At 37.7% G+C, this 13,185-nt stretch overlaps 1 protein-coding gene across 5 annotated transcripts in view; it reads left to right on the forward strand.

Annotated features, from left to right (window-relative positions):
• The window catches only part of SULF2 (sulfatase 2), a 148,856-nt gene that overhangs the window by 97,629 nt on the left and 38,042 nt on the right, over nucleotides 1-13,185 (forward strand). For all 5 annotated transcript variants that reach the window (XM_031047015.2, XM_031047017.2, XM_005146719.3 and 2 more), the window contains exons 5-6: nucleotides 7,688-7,839; nucleotides 11,287-11,456. In XM_031047015.2, coding sequence (XP_030902875.1) covers nucleotides 7,688-7,839; nucleotides 11,287-11,456 — 322 coding nt within the window. The remainder of the gene's footprint in view (nucleotides 1-7,687; nucleotides 7,840-11,286; nucleotides 11,457-13,185) is intronic.

The following is a 13,185-nucleotide window of genomic DNA, read 5'->3' on the forward strand; positions in this document are numbered from 1 at the left end:
CTTTTAGGATGGCAGAACTTAACAAAGTAAAGGAACATATTGGCTTACTAAGTTTTTCATAATGCAGTGCAATTTTCATTCAGTATTAGGTAGCTTATCAGCCAAAAATGGAAAGAAATTCCCTTCTTCTCAACCCGATTTAAGATCTCCAGCTAGCAGTTTAAGTCCTTCTGTTATCTTCTTGCATTCTTTTATTTTCTAGAATGCTGGGGTTTGGTTTTATTTTGTTGTTTTGGGTTGGTGTTTTTTTTCTGAAGTCTTTCAAAATAATCTAATTTTAGTGATGTAATTTATTGAATGCAGTTTTCCTAAGTTCTTTTTCCTATATGTCTAAAGATGGCCCACACAGATCATAGTGTATGACACCATGGTTAGATACTTGCACTGTACAGCAGTGATACACAATGTAGCAGGCACTGGAAAAGCTTAGTGATGTGGAAGCTCAAAGACAGAGCAGTGAGCTGTGTGCTACCTTTTAAAAAAGTGCACAGGAGAACAGTGATGATGGCAAACACTTGCCAGTGCCTACGGCATAGACTTTGCAGATGGATTCTAATTCCAGTTTCTGGAAGCTTAATTCCAATTGCTTTGAACTGGAACACCCCCATGTCATTTTGTTTGTTTTATTACTATGAGTACTGCCCTGAGACTTTTGTCTCATCTTCCAAGTTAGAGATGGTAGCACTTCTTGGCCATGTGTATATGTTACACATGGGAGGACTATATGTGTTTTTGAGATAGATGCATTTCAGGAATATAAATTGTGACTGGTTATTTGAAGGTTTATGTATGTCAAAAGTAAAAGGTAAATGTACCGATAATAAACTTCTTTAGAACCTAAATTTCTTCTCTTTCAGTAAATACCTTTTTGAAAGGAATTATGTGATTATATTGAACCAGGTTTGGCCTTCTCTCTTAGTTGGGTTCAGTAAAATGTCATTGTTTTAATTTATGAACTAATGCTTAAGTAGTTTTCCTCCAAGTTTATTGCTATGTGGAAAAACCCAGCTTGTTAAAATACAGCAAATATTTATTCTTCACAGCATATCTTGGTACTTCCCTAAAAACTTGATAATTGGGTTTCCTTCAAATCCTAGAGACAAAATGGCTCTAAATGAATTTCTTTTGGAGTTGACCCAAGTAGCATGGGGCAGACTTTGGTATTTCAGTAAGGATTCAGTGTTAAGCTAGATGAGATTTTGCTTAGACTGTTTGTTATTAAAAAATAGGTCTGACAATCCACCACTGGGGAGGTTTGGGGGTTTTATGCGTGGAGGAGGAAATGTTGATGTGAAGAGAGGAGGATAAATCTAAAGGTTAAGATTCTTCTGTGACTGTGGTATGTAAAATGGGGAGTGATACCCTTGGTAAGTTTTTAATAAAATACTTTGTGTTGCAATTTTGATGTTGGGAAGTGATTTGTGGAAAATCTGAATGGTCAGAATTGGCCACCAAGGCGTATGAGTAGGCTGACTAGTGACAGTGACCTATGCTGTGAAGGAGTGCTCCAAACCACGCAGCCAGACCTGCTTTCTCATGTGCTGCCTGGCATAGGAAATGATATTGCTGTAGTGTACAGTAAGTCATCTTGTCCTGAACTGTAATAAAGATTGATGATAGGAAGATTGCGATTTCTAGATTTCATTCCTTTAACTTTTAGAAGGTGTGTGTGTGAGAGCGTTGTTCAGAATGGTATTTATGCTTTACAGTTTGAATTGTGTTTGAGTTTTCGTAGGCTGTGCCATAGACATTAGTGAAGGCGACTTGGCTCCAGTCCTACTGGGAATTTCCTCACCTGAGAAGGACAAGCAAGGCTTGGCTCCCCATCAGCATTCTTCAGTTTGATTCCTTGTTGACCATTTCAAAATATTTGGTTTGAGCCCTTTTGTTTTATTTGGCTTCATCTGTTCCCTTTCAGCCAATTCCCCTGATTCATTAAATAGATCTTGGCACTGATCCTTGGCCACAACTGAGGAATGTGCAATGCAAATTCAGGAAGAGGGAACAAAGGTGTCATAAAGATTACTGTGCATTGCCTTTGTCCTACTAGATATCAAACTAGTCCCCTGGCATAACAAGAAAGCCTGTAGTCTATTCTAACTGCAGTGGATACCAGCCACTGTACAACATGGTTTTTACAGCTATTATGCTTCAGGAATTGTAATGATAATTTTTATTCCAGTTACAGAGAAGAGCTGTGCATGGAAAGGCTCTTGCTTTTAGTAATAGTCCTTTTATGTCCCTGTGATGGTGGCTGGAGCATGTGATCTTTAAGAAAATTTTATGCTATCAGTGTATTATAGGTTAGAGAAAAATTGGGCCATCATGTGCTATAGACTAAAAGTGTGTGTGTGTGTGTACACCTGTGCTTCTCTCCTTAGTCTAGCTGGTTCAGTATTTTGATGAATTTGTCATTGCAGGGACTGTTGCAAACATAAAAAGGAAAGGAAATAAAGAAGTACTCAAAGCCCAGTCTTCCTTAGCACTCTGGAACTGGTGGAACTAAGCAAGAACAAAATGTGGTCTTAAGCCCTGCTTTTCCTCCTTAAAAATACTCCAAAATCCAGGAACTCGCTGAATGTTTTGAGCAACCCATTAAATTTATTGCAGTTACTGAGATATTAATACTAATACTGTATCTTCAAATCTCTGCTGTAGCGTTGTATTTCCAGTTGTCAGTAAAGGTGTCACTTGGGACTGTTTTGTTCAGGTGACTTCAGCACTTAGGATTTTTGGAAAATCTGGTCAGTTACTTTGGTACCTGGTAAGGACTGATCTGTCCTGAAAAGTATTTTCCGTGGAGCCAAATTTAATATTATAGGATTTTATCTCAGAACCCCCATACTTCTGCTCTAAATCCATAAATTGCACTGGGTTTGGTCTGTTGTACGGTTTGAGCATATTTGGCCATGATGTGAGAGCAAAGCTGAATTGACCTTTGGGCTTACTGCTTGTTACATGCCTACTTAGTCATGCTGAGAGTGCTTTCTCATCAGCTTTCCTTTGATTGTCTCTTGGAGGACAAAAAGTACTGAAAGTGATTTTTGTTAGGTATACAACAGAGAGAAGATCTGAAATTGCCTCTTTCCCCAGTCCAAAATTAAGGGATTGCTTGAATGTAGGTAGTTGTTCCAACTTCGAGCTGGGAACAACTGCTATCAGATACAGAAGTGAAAGATTTTAGGGGGGGTAGACAAATCTCTATGAGCAGCTAAGGCTTGCAGCTCAAAACCTAAGTTAATACCTGGAAAGCTGGCTGTTGAAATATGTCAGAAAAACACTGCTTTAAATACATCTTTCAAGTACTTAATGCACAACATTCTCTTTTAAATGTAGAGGGTTAATAGCTTAAAAGGTGAGTTTAACTTCACAGGTGTGGTAAATGCAATTTAATGGGGTGCTAATAGGTGGATGTAGCTACATAACATGAAGGATATGAAGACTCCAGGAGGAGTGATCTGTGGTGTAAATACTGAATGCACTGTCTGGGAGCAACAAAAAGCTGAATTTTACTTTTTCTCAGCATAATGATTTATTACGAGACCATGAATTTTTATAACTGTGTTCCAAAATTCTCAAATCCAAGAAGCATGTCTATTCAACTGAAGATGGGCCTCATAAGTCACCAAGTCCATCATGGGATCACAGGCTAAATTGGGTTGGAAGGGACCTCAGGAGGTCTTTTTTCCACTGCCAGCTCAAAGCCTGTCCCAGGCCATGTTGATGAGAGCTTGATCCAGTCTAGTCTTGAAAAACACCAAGGATTGGAATTGCCAGTGTTTCTGAGCAACCTGTTTTACTCTTCAACTCTTTGTGAAACAGATTTTATTTACATCCCGACCGAACCTCACTTGCTTCAGTCTGTGCTGGTTCTCTCTTCTCCTTCCACCATGTACCACCATGAGGAGCTGGCTTTGTCCTCTCAGGAGTCACCCCACAGGTGAAAAGGTTCTTAGGTCCCCTTAAAGCCTGGCTAGTGTTGTTCCACAGAGTATGTTTTTCTAGTGCATGCCCTGCTTTGGCTTTACGTGTAGCAAGAGCTCTATCTTTCACTGCTTCCCAACAGAACATAACATGGCACTGTCAGAAAGTTATTACCCGTACTCCTCTCATACACTCTTTTATTGATTTCTTTCTCACTTTACTTAAAATTAGCATAAACACTATGATCACACTGTTAAGCAGGTTATTAGGGGAATGGATAAGTGATCTTGGCCAGTAGTCTATCAGGTGACTATATTCAGAATCAGAGCTGCCAGATCAAGGAAGCGATGAAAGGCTGAAAATCTGTGTCTAAATCTTATCTGGCAACTTTACACTGGTGAACCTCTCTTGACTTCCACTGCTTTCCTAATTTTAGGAGTGAAAAATATCTGTTATGTCCAACTCCCAGTGTTGGGCAGTCCATATGGAATAGAGGGATGAATGATCTCCTGCATTATTTTATTGATGCATCCTGAATTCTCTTAGTTTTCAATTTAATGCAGGTTTTGTGAAAATCCTTTGTGGATGCATTTTAGTAGTGTTAAGTACTTTTACATAAGTAGTAGGAAAAGATTCTGTGTTTTTAAAAAAGGAGGAAAAAAAAATCCAACAAATTTGTGGAGTCTGGTAGATGATTGTCCTGGGCCATAGTTGCCAGCTGGGGTTAAACCACAACAATTATATAGATAGATGGTAGATCTGGCTTGAACGTTTTCAGTGCTGGTAAATGATGCCTTGATGTCCGTTCTAATTGTGCTTTTACACTCCATTTGACAATATGTGAGATGTGCTTTTTAAGCAATGAGCTGTGGCCTTGATATGTCTACGGCTGTGTTGTATTCAGAGCAGACCTTTGTATTAATTGGTAGCACAGGGAAAATTCTTTTGTGTGCTATTTTATTTCCTTACAGGAAGAGTTTAAAAAAGAAAACCTCTTGTAAAAATTCCACTCTGTACCAGAGAATTTTCCAGGTGCTTATCATCCGAGGGTGAGACTGAGCAAAGAACCTTAGAAGGTTATGAACCCCCGCGGAAGTGGTAACAGTGTACAAAGGACTCAATTCTCGCATATCCTGTTTTATGTAGTCTTGGGACAAACTACATTGTATAGTGTTGAAAGCAAAGGAAAATCACATTCTTAATGCATTTATTAAAACCAGCCATTTGGATGTTGTTTAATGATCATTGCATAGACTGGAGATAGGAACATGGCTGAGCATATCAAATAGCAGCCCCTTTGAATGTTTATTAATGAAATCTTGGAGTGGTTTGAAATTGGATGTACCAGAGGCATGTGTATGCTAGTGAGCAGCTGTCTCTGGTGGTGAACTAATCGGTTGAGGGGGAAATGTGTTTGTGAGAGAACCTTTACAATCCAAAATCAAGATCTTTCGCCAGCATCAAGAGAGCTTTTTTGTAACCAGTATTTTGTACTGAGTGACATTTAAAAATTTCTGAATAACAAGCCTTTAAATGGCTGAGAAGGAGGGAGGAAAGATAGGAATGTGAAATGGAAGATTGGAAAGAACAGAGAAAATTATTTAAAGCACTTGAACATCCATGCAAGGTTATAAAGACATCCTGAATGTACAATGGGGGGGATGCAAAAGGTGCGGGAAGGAACTTCCACCCGACTTTATTGCCTCTGCAGAAAAACAATGAAGTAATTCTCTACAGAATGCCTCTTTCCTGAGTTCTTCAGCTGGCTCAGCCAGAGGTTTTAGGAACAGATTGGTTCCTGTGGGCAGAAAGGCCAAATATATCTCAGTTTGGATATAATATGTTGAATGGGGGACAAAAGACTTCGGACAGCCTTGTGCATCCCTGCTACTTTAGGCAGTGGGCAGTGCTTCAGTCCTGTGTTCTTTGTTACTAGGACAAGAAAAAATGTGCATCTGTATTGGCTTAATACCCATAACTGCTTAAGTTTCCTCTCAGTCTTTAAAGAAATTGTTTATGTATAAATACAGTCCTTGAGTAACATGATAGTTTTCATCCACAGTGAAGCAGATTTTGCTTTGCTTTTTGCTGCCAGCTTACTTTGCTTGGTTAATGAAGATCTTGTGAGATAGTTTAGGACAGTGAAACAGACTCTTCTCAGCAGCATGCTTATCAGTCACTTAACCTTTTTGTAAGTGGCTGGTGTGAAGAATAGCGTAACACCTTATCTGCTTTTGCAAAATATTTTGAAAGCACAGTGCAATTTTAAGGAATTTATTAATTGTGTACCAATAGATGTGCTCTCCTCATCTGTGATGTAGATTTTAATTTTGACAACACTTATCTCTTTTCAAGCATTTTAAAAGATCTCAAACATTCACTGTTTCGCACTGTGTCTGCCTTTTGGACAGATATTCAGCCTACTACAAATAGATGTAAATCCATTGACTTAAGTGAGGCTGGCTGAAAACCTGTCTTACTCTAACCACACTATTGCTCCTTTCATGTATTTAAGTACAAGATGGTGCAGTATCAGGCACTATAGGCTGTGTGCTTAAAAGAAAAAGTTATTAAGAATTTGGAAAATGTGAATTTGTACTCAAATCTTGTAGATTATGAAGTGAGGCTTAGTCTAAGAGCCAAATCTTAGATAGTCTGTTATCCTTATAGATTCACAGTCAGTCACTGATAGATGGCCACTGTGAGGTCCTGCAGACACTGTGTACCTATGGATTAAAAGTATTTGTCTTGACAACTGGAACAAATGTAAAGATCTTTGTGCTAGTCACTATGGCAATGTAACTTGTATTGCCTGACCATTCAAAAATTGAGATGGGAGCTCTGATCATGGAAAGTCAGGTGGTGATTTGCAGTGCAGTCTGCAGACCCAAGAGCAAAATTTTGCCTTTAAGCTTTAAAAAAAACCCTACACAAATGGGAGTCTTCCAGTATAATTTATCCTGTAACTGCCTAGTGATGATATATAAACTAATACTAAAAAATATGTTCTTTCAGTTAATTTTTAACTGCAGTGGTGTGAAAGCATCATTGGGTACATCATGTGCTTTAGAGGGTTTGTGTTCTTCTCGTAGAAATCTAAAGCTTTTCATTTTCGTTAACTATTTGTGTCTGTACATCTGGGGCTTACAGAGCAAGGCTTGCATGCACAGAGCTCTTCTGGCAGGATGGGTCAAATGCCTGCCCGGTGCTCTGCAAGAACCCTTGTACTCATTCTGCACTTGTTCTGCCAAACCACTGCTGCTTCATTTCTTCTATGCAACCAGTTTAAAATCCCATCATATTTATGGTCCTCATTTGTCATCATTTCTCCTGAGCCAGCCTCCTATTAGTAACTTCACTGCTTCTGCCAGTTCCTTAGGTGGAGATGGCTTAAGTGGGTGTAACCAAAATGAAAAATGTAGCTAAATTGGGTGATTCAGAGCAGGATGAGATAATGTGGCAACCAGCAGTGTCTTAGGCATTCTCTGTTTTGTTTATCTGAATCTGAATGTATCACAAAATAAAGAAAATATAATGGTAATTGTAGTCCAGTTTCTCTCTTATGTAGTCAGATTGTAAATCATAAGATCTGGAGCTCTGAACTAAACACAGACCAACTTAGAACTTAGCTTTTATCTTGTGTGTACTGGAATTAAGGAAATGCTGCTCTAAGAAGAGCTAGGAAAGAATATGGTTAAATGTGGTGTCTTTGAAGTGTTTCTGTTGCACCTTCTTATTATGCTTCTGTTTTCTCTACCCCTAGCTTTCTTTGGAAAGTACCTCAATGAATACAATGGCTCCTATGTCCCTCCTGGTTGGAAAGAATGGGTTGGATTACTTAAAAACTCTCGATTTTATAACTATACACTCTGTAGAAATGGAGTGAAGGAGAAGCATGGATATGACTACTCCAGGGTAGGTCCTATTGATTTGTTTTTGTTATTTTCACATTTGGATGTGGCTGCAAGAACGCTGTGCTTCATGGCTTCAATCTAACTAAAGAATTCTTTTCATACATGAAAGCTGCTCCGTGTAACATTAGCTACAACCCAATAGGCGTCATGTTTGGACTTCTCCTTATCTTCCATTCCAGGAGGGTCATGTTACTGAAAACATTGTTAGCAGCAGTGGAAACAAACAAAATGTCCTGAGACTGTATTATGCATTATGAGCTGAAGTAAAAGCAGTTTAAAAGCTGCATGATAACAATTTCTGTACTTTGTATACTTTAATTATTGTGTGCTGAGTCTGATTGTCATCTATTCCCCTGGTATAGAACTGACTTCAGTGGAGTTACACAAGCATAAGTGAGATAAGAATCCAGTTCCCTCCAGCTAAACCCATCCTTTTATATTAGTTTAAGGAACTTGTTTCACAGCTGTAATAAGATGGAGAATTCATAATATCTTGGTGTGTATCTTAGGATTATTGTGAATGAGTAGAGAATGTAACTATTGAATTTATATCTCTGTGCATTGTTCCAGGCACATAAGTTTCCTAATATCCTTGCAAGGATGTTAACACCCTGGCCAAATTTACTAAAATGCTTGATAACTGTTGTCACGTGCAATACCGTTTTGTTTCCCCCCCCCCCTCATCTAGCACATGTTGCAGCTCAGTTACCTCTTTGCAGTCAGGAGCATGTTTATTTCAGCCAAATGAGTTATCTTTCCAAAGGAACCAGCTTTTGTGAATTCCTAAAATGGCCTGAGTTGTCTCTGAAGTATGATTGTAAATAAATTTATCCATAAACTGCTGTAGTTTAAGTAGTGTGTAACTTAAGAAGGTGATGTGCTCTGGAGTGACATTAATTTGTAAGGTGTATTTGCTCAACAAAGACTCTGTTTACTCTCTCTTATTGAGCAGAAATCCTGCCTCCGTATTTGTGTTTCATTAGCAATGTATTCACAGTCAGATTTTACTTTGAAAGGCTGATGTCTCTGATTTCTCCTTTCCCCTCCCCTATTTGTCATTTTTAATTGAATGTACTTTGTGTTGAAAGATAAAACTTAACAGGCTTCTAGGGTTTCCTTTGCTATCACCAGCTGCCAAGGGGAAAGGGCACCTGATGTACAGAATTATTTCTCTTTTATTTCCCTTCTCATCTATGAAGAATGAGAGCTAATCTTGTACCAAAAATGTTATGATGAAAATAGATCTTACATGGAACAATGTCAGGCAAGTGATTTCACAGGGCACTGTTCCCCATTGCTCCAAGGAGCCAGTAGGGAACCGTGTGTTCCAACATTCTCAGCTCTAGTTTGTGTATGCAATACTTGAAAATGTTTAGGTTTTCATTTGGTTTAGTTTTCCTTACTGAGTTTGAGAATAAATTAAAAAAAAGAAAAAAAGATAAAATGTAAATGTTTTTGTAATCTTCATATTCTTGCATAATACAGAGCTATGGTAATAAACAGATGCTAGTACACAGAGCAACAGCACTTGTTGGTGTTAACACTGGAGTTCAAATGAACAAACAGAAGCTGACATACAAGACTGCTTCTGCCACTTTTGTTGCTGGAAATTTAATTTTCCAGCAATGAACAACATAATCAGATTATTTTTTAGCCTTATCTACTTGACACTGTTAGTGTTAATTATATGCCAGTGGAAAACTTGGAAAAAAACACCACTGATTCTGTCCTCAAAAGCAACAGCTGAGCTCTTTCCCTCTGAAAATCAAATCTTTGCAAATTCTTTCAGATTTTCTAGCAGGATATATTCTACTTTGATTGTTCTTTATTCAGTTTCTGTCAGCTTTTTTAGATGAGTGTTTAGTTTCATATGCATTTGCACCGCCTGCAACAACCTCTGCAATCTGGAGCTCTTTAAAAAAAGAAATCGACTGGGGGAAATGTTTCTACTTGGTCTTTTTGGCCTGGCAGACATTGGTTTGCGCTGTTGAATTTGCATGATTTTCACTTTGACCAGGTGAAAATTATCTTCAAAATGAGGTTTAAAACTATGCTTTCATAATGGCTGAATCAAAGATGAGTTATGCTCTTCAGATGGTGAGCAACAAGCTTAAAGGAGAGTCACATTTCAAATAAACATCAATGCTTTTTTGACAGCCCTCCAGTATTTCTCTCTGAGCTATAACTATGGTCTCAGGTATTAAAAGTATGCTCAGAAGCCAGTTTTGCTCTGGTCTGGCTTATTGTACAATCTCCCTTCCCTTGCATATGATGATAAAAGGAGGTTCTTCAGTTAACTTTGATGGAATTATGCCTATTTACACCTGCTTTTGTGAGTGAAAATATCACATCAATAACATAGTCGTGGCAGTTTCATGCTGGGACCAGTGTGTAAAATGATAAACGAAGACTTTGTCAGCCTTGTTCTGGGATGCACAGGAAATAACTTGGGGAAAGTAAATACAGTCAGTGAAAAAGGCTTCCTTTGATGGATGATAAACTCACTTCTCAGGTCAAGGTTATTGGCAGTGGTGAAGAGGAGCAAGAGACTGAACCACAGACAGAAAACTGCGCTTAAAAGGAGATTTAATCCAATATGTACCACACCTTGTACTTGTTCACTTGACAAGGGGCAGATGTTATGTCTGATTTTATGTTCAGTTGTGATATGACAGTTATTCTCTTTTTAAAGGTGCAGTTTCATATCCTACTCGTGTTTGAGAAGTATTTATATTTGCAGCATTTCCTGTGATGCAGTCTTAGAGAGAACATGGCTTGTCACTAAAAATATTGTCTTCAGTCCATGTAGCAACAGCAGATATAAGGAAAATAATAATGATGCTTCTTAGAAAATGGAAAGATAGTCTATATCTTCCAAAGGAAGTTTTCTATATTCTCAGCATTTTATTTGATAGAACTAAATCTCTATCAGCTTGTCACTGTGTCAGGAATATTGAATGAATTTTTGGTCCAATTAGCACATCTTTTAGCTTAGTGACTTCTGGTTCAGAGGGAAGTTAAGAAAAGTGAACATAAAGCCCTTTGGATTTTTAAAGCACTTTTATAATGCTAAGGTCAGATGAAACGCTTTGAAGATATCAACACCAGAAAGCAACTAAATTGACCTGTAATTTTATTTTTTTCATTAATACAGCTGTATTTAGTACTGTGACCTTCATAATGTAATTATGCACTCTGGGAAGAAAGAGTCCTATTTGATATTAATTTCTGAGAGGAAGCTGTGGCTTTTCATATTTCTAGGCAGTGAAGAAAGAATGGTTTGGTTTTGCTTTTTGAAGTTTTAACATCTGTATCTTACTCCCTTCTCCCATTCTTAGTGAAGTAGTTTCTTTTTTCCTGTTTCTTACAATATCTCAGTCATCCCCTTACTATCTCACACCCCAATTTGAAATTATTTTTCAAGTATCTCTTTTACTTCTACTTGCAGGACTATTTGACCGATCTGATTACAAATGACAGTATTACCTTCTTCAGAATCTCAAAGAAGATGTATCCTCACAGGCCTGTGCTGATGGTTATAAGCCATGCTGCTCCTCATGGCCCTGAAGATTCAGCCCCTCAGTACTCGCATCTCTTTCCTAATGCCTCACAACACATGTAAGGAAAAACAAACCCCTTTCATTTCCATTTTCAGGAATATAGAAGTCCTGGGTACATCTGGGAGAGCATTGTTTGCTTTGTAATACTAGTAGCACACGTTTGTCACAAATATGTAAGAAGATTTTCGAGATTTTTATGTTCTTAACCTCTTTAGGCTTTTACAAGTACCTCGAGAATGATTACCTTATCTGGAGCTCAGCATTGTAGCTTACTGAGATAAATGGAAAGATTCATGTTGAATTTATTGGACAATGTTACAACCTGTTTAGGAAGCAAAGCACTGTTTTATTTGGGGGCAGGGGAGGAGGGGGAGTGGTGGTGGTATCAAACTCTGATTCTTGGGCTGTCATCTCTTCAGGGCAAGGAACTATCTCCCTTTCCTTAAACTGTATTGTTTTATGGTAGTACCAAAAATCACGTAGCATGCAGTACTTAGTACTTCTGTTTCATATATGGAAAGAAGGGAAATACACCCTGCAGCACCAAATAAGACAAGCTATTTCTGAATGAGGTCTTATGTGTCTGTACATGACGCAGTACAATGTCTTGAACAGCCCTAAAAGCTGTATCACCTGGTTCCTGAGTTAACATGTTCATAAGGTACATGAGGAAATGGTTCTTGTTTATAACATAGAGACATTTAACAGTTAGAGCTCTGTAATGCTCCATTACAAACATCTCTTCATATGCTGATAAAATGAATGGTTCTCCCAAATCAGCTTTAGCTTAACTGAGCACACTCCAATGTTTTTCTAATTCCTGGCTGCATGCCTTCATTGATGTTCAGCATTTGTCATTTAGATCCTACATGCCCTTTTATATTTGCCTTTATATTTTTAGTGGTTTAAAGGGGAATTCTGTTTTATTTAGGATTTGTGAGGGAACTGGTAGCTGATGGAAATAATAATCCATTGTTAGCTGAAGCTGCTCAGGACTAGTCCAAAATCCAGTGAAAGCTATCTCAGCTTTTTAATTTTATTTAAAATAGAATCTGAGAGAAAAAGCTTCCTTTGTTCTATTGTCCAGGTATTGCGTAACTTAAAATTACATATTTCATGCTTTTGTACTCTGCCCCAAAGAGAATCTCTGTCCTAGATTTACAGCAATGCAGGATTTTGTATTTGTTTGCTGTCTTATGCTCATTTATTATCTTTGAAAATGTCAAATGAGCAGCTTCCTATTGTTTATACCCAGTTTTGACCTCACTTGTATTAGAAGTTCCCTTGGAAGGCATTCATATCTCAGAGATAATAATCATTTATCAAGCAACATTCTGTAGCAATTTAATTATGCTTATTGTATGAAAAAGAGTTAGGAGGATTTGAAGAAGACCAGCAATGAAAAATATAAACTATGTCTGGTCTTCCTTTTGCTCACAGTTTAAATTTTATTTTTCGTACAAACTAGGTTTATCATCCTTATCATAAAGTAGTTACACAAAACCATTTTCAATTGTAGGTGGCTTTTCTTACAGTGACAGTTATACAGGAAGTGTCACTTCATGAAAACAAGCTTTGTAAAGAAACAAATTATCTTAGTAGATTAAGGAATTATGTTTTTTCTTTTGGATATGAGAATAGGCTTTTATGTACATCTTATGTAAAAAACCTGATCATCTTATTCTAAAGAATTTTTTTTTGGCACTAAATAATTATAGTAATAAACTGTAAGGGGTTTCATTGGTCTGGGTTTAACATTAAATGTAAAAATGCAGAACGTGCATCAT

This window comes from Melopsittacus undulatus, chromosome 10 (assembly GCF_012275295.1).
Source record: "Melopsittacus undulatus isolate bMelUnd1 chromosome 10, bMelUnd1.mat.Z, whole genome shotgun sequence".
Classification (NCBI taxonomy): domain Eukaryota; kingdom Metazoa; phylum Chordata; class Aves; order Psittaciformes; family Psittaculidae; genus Melopsittacus; species Melopsittacus undulatus.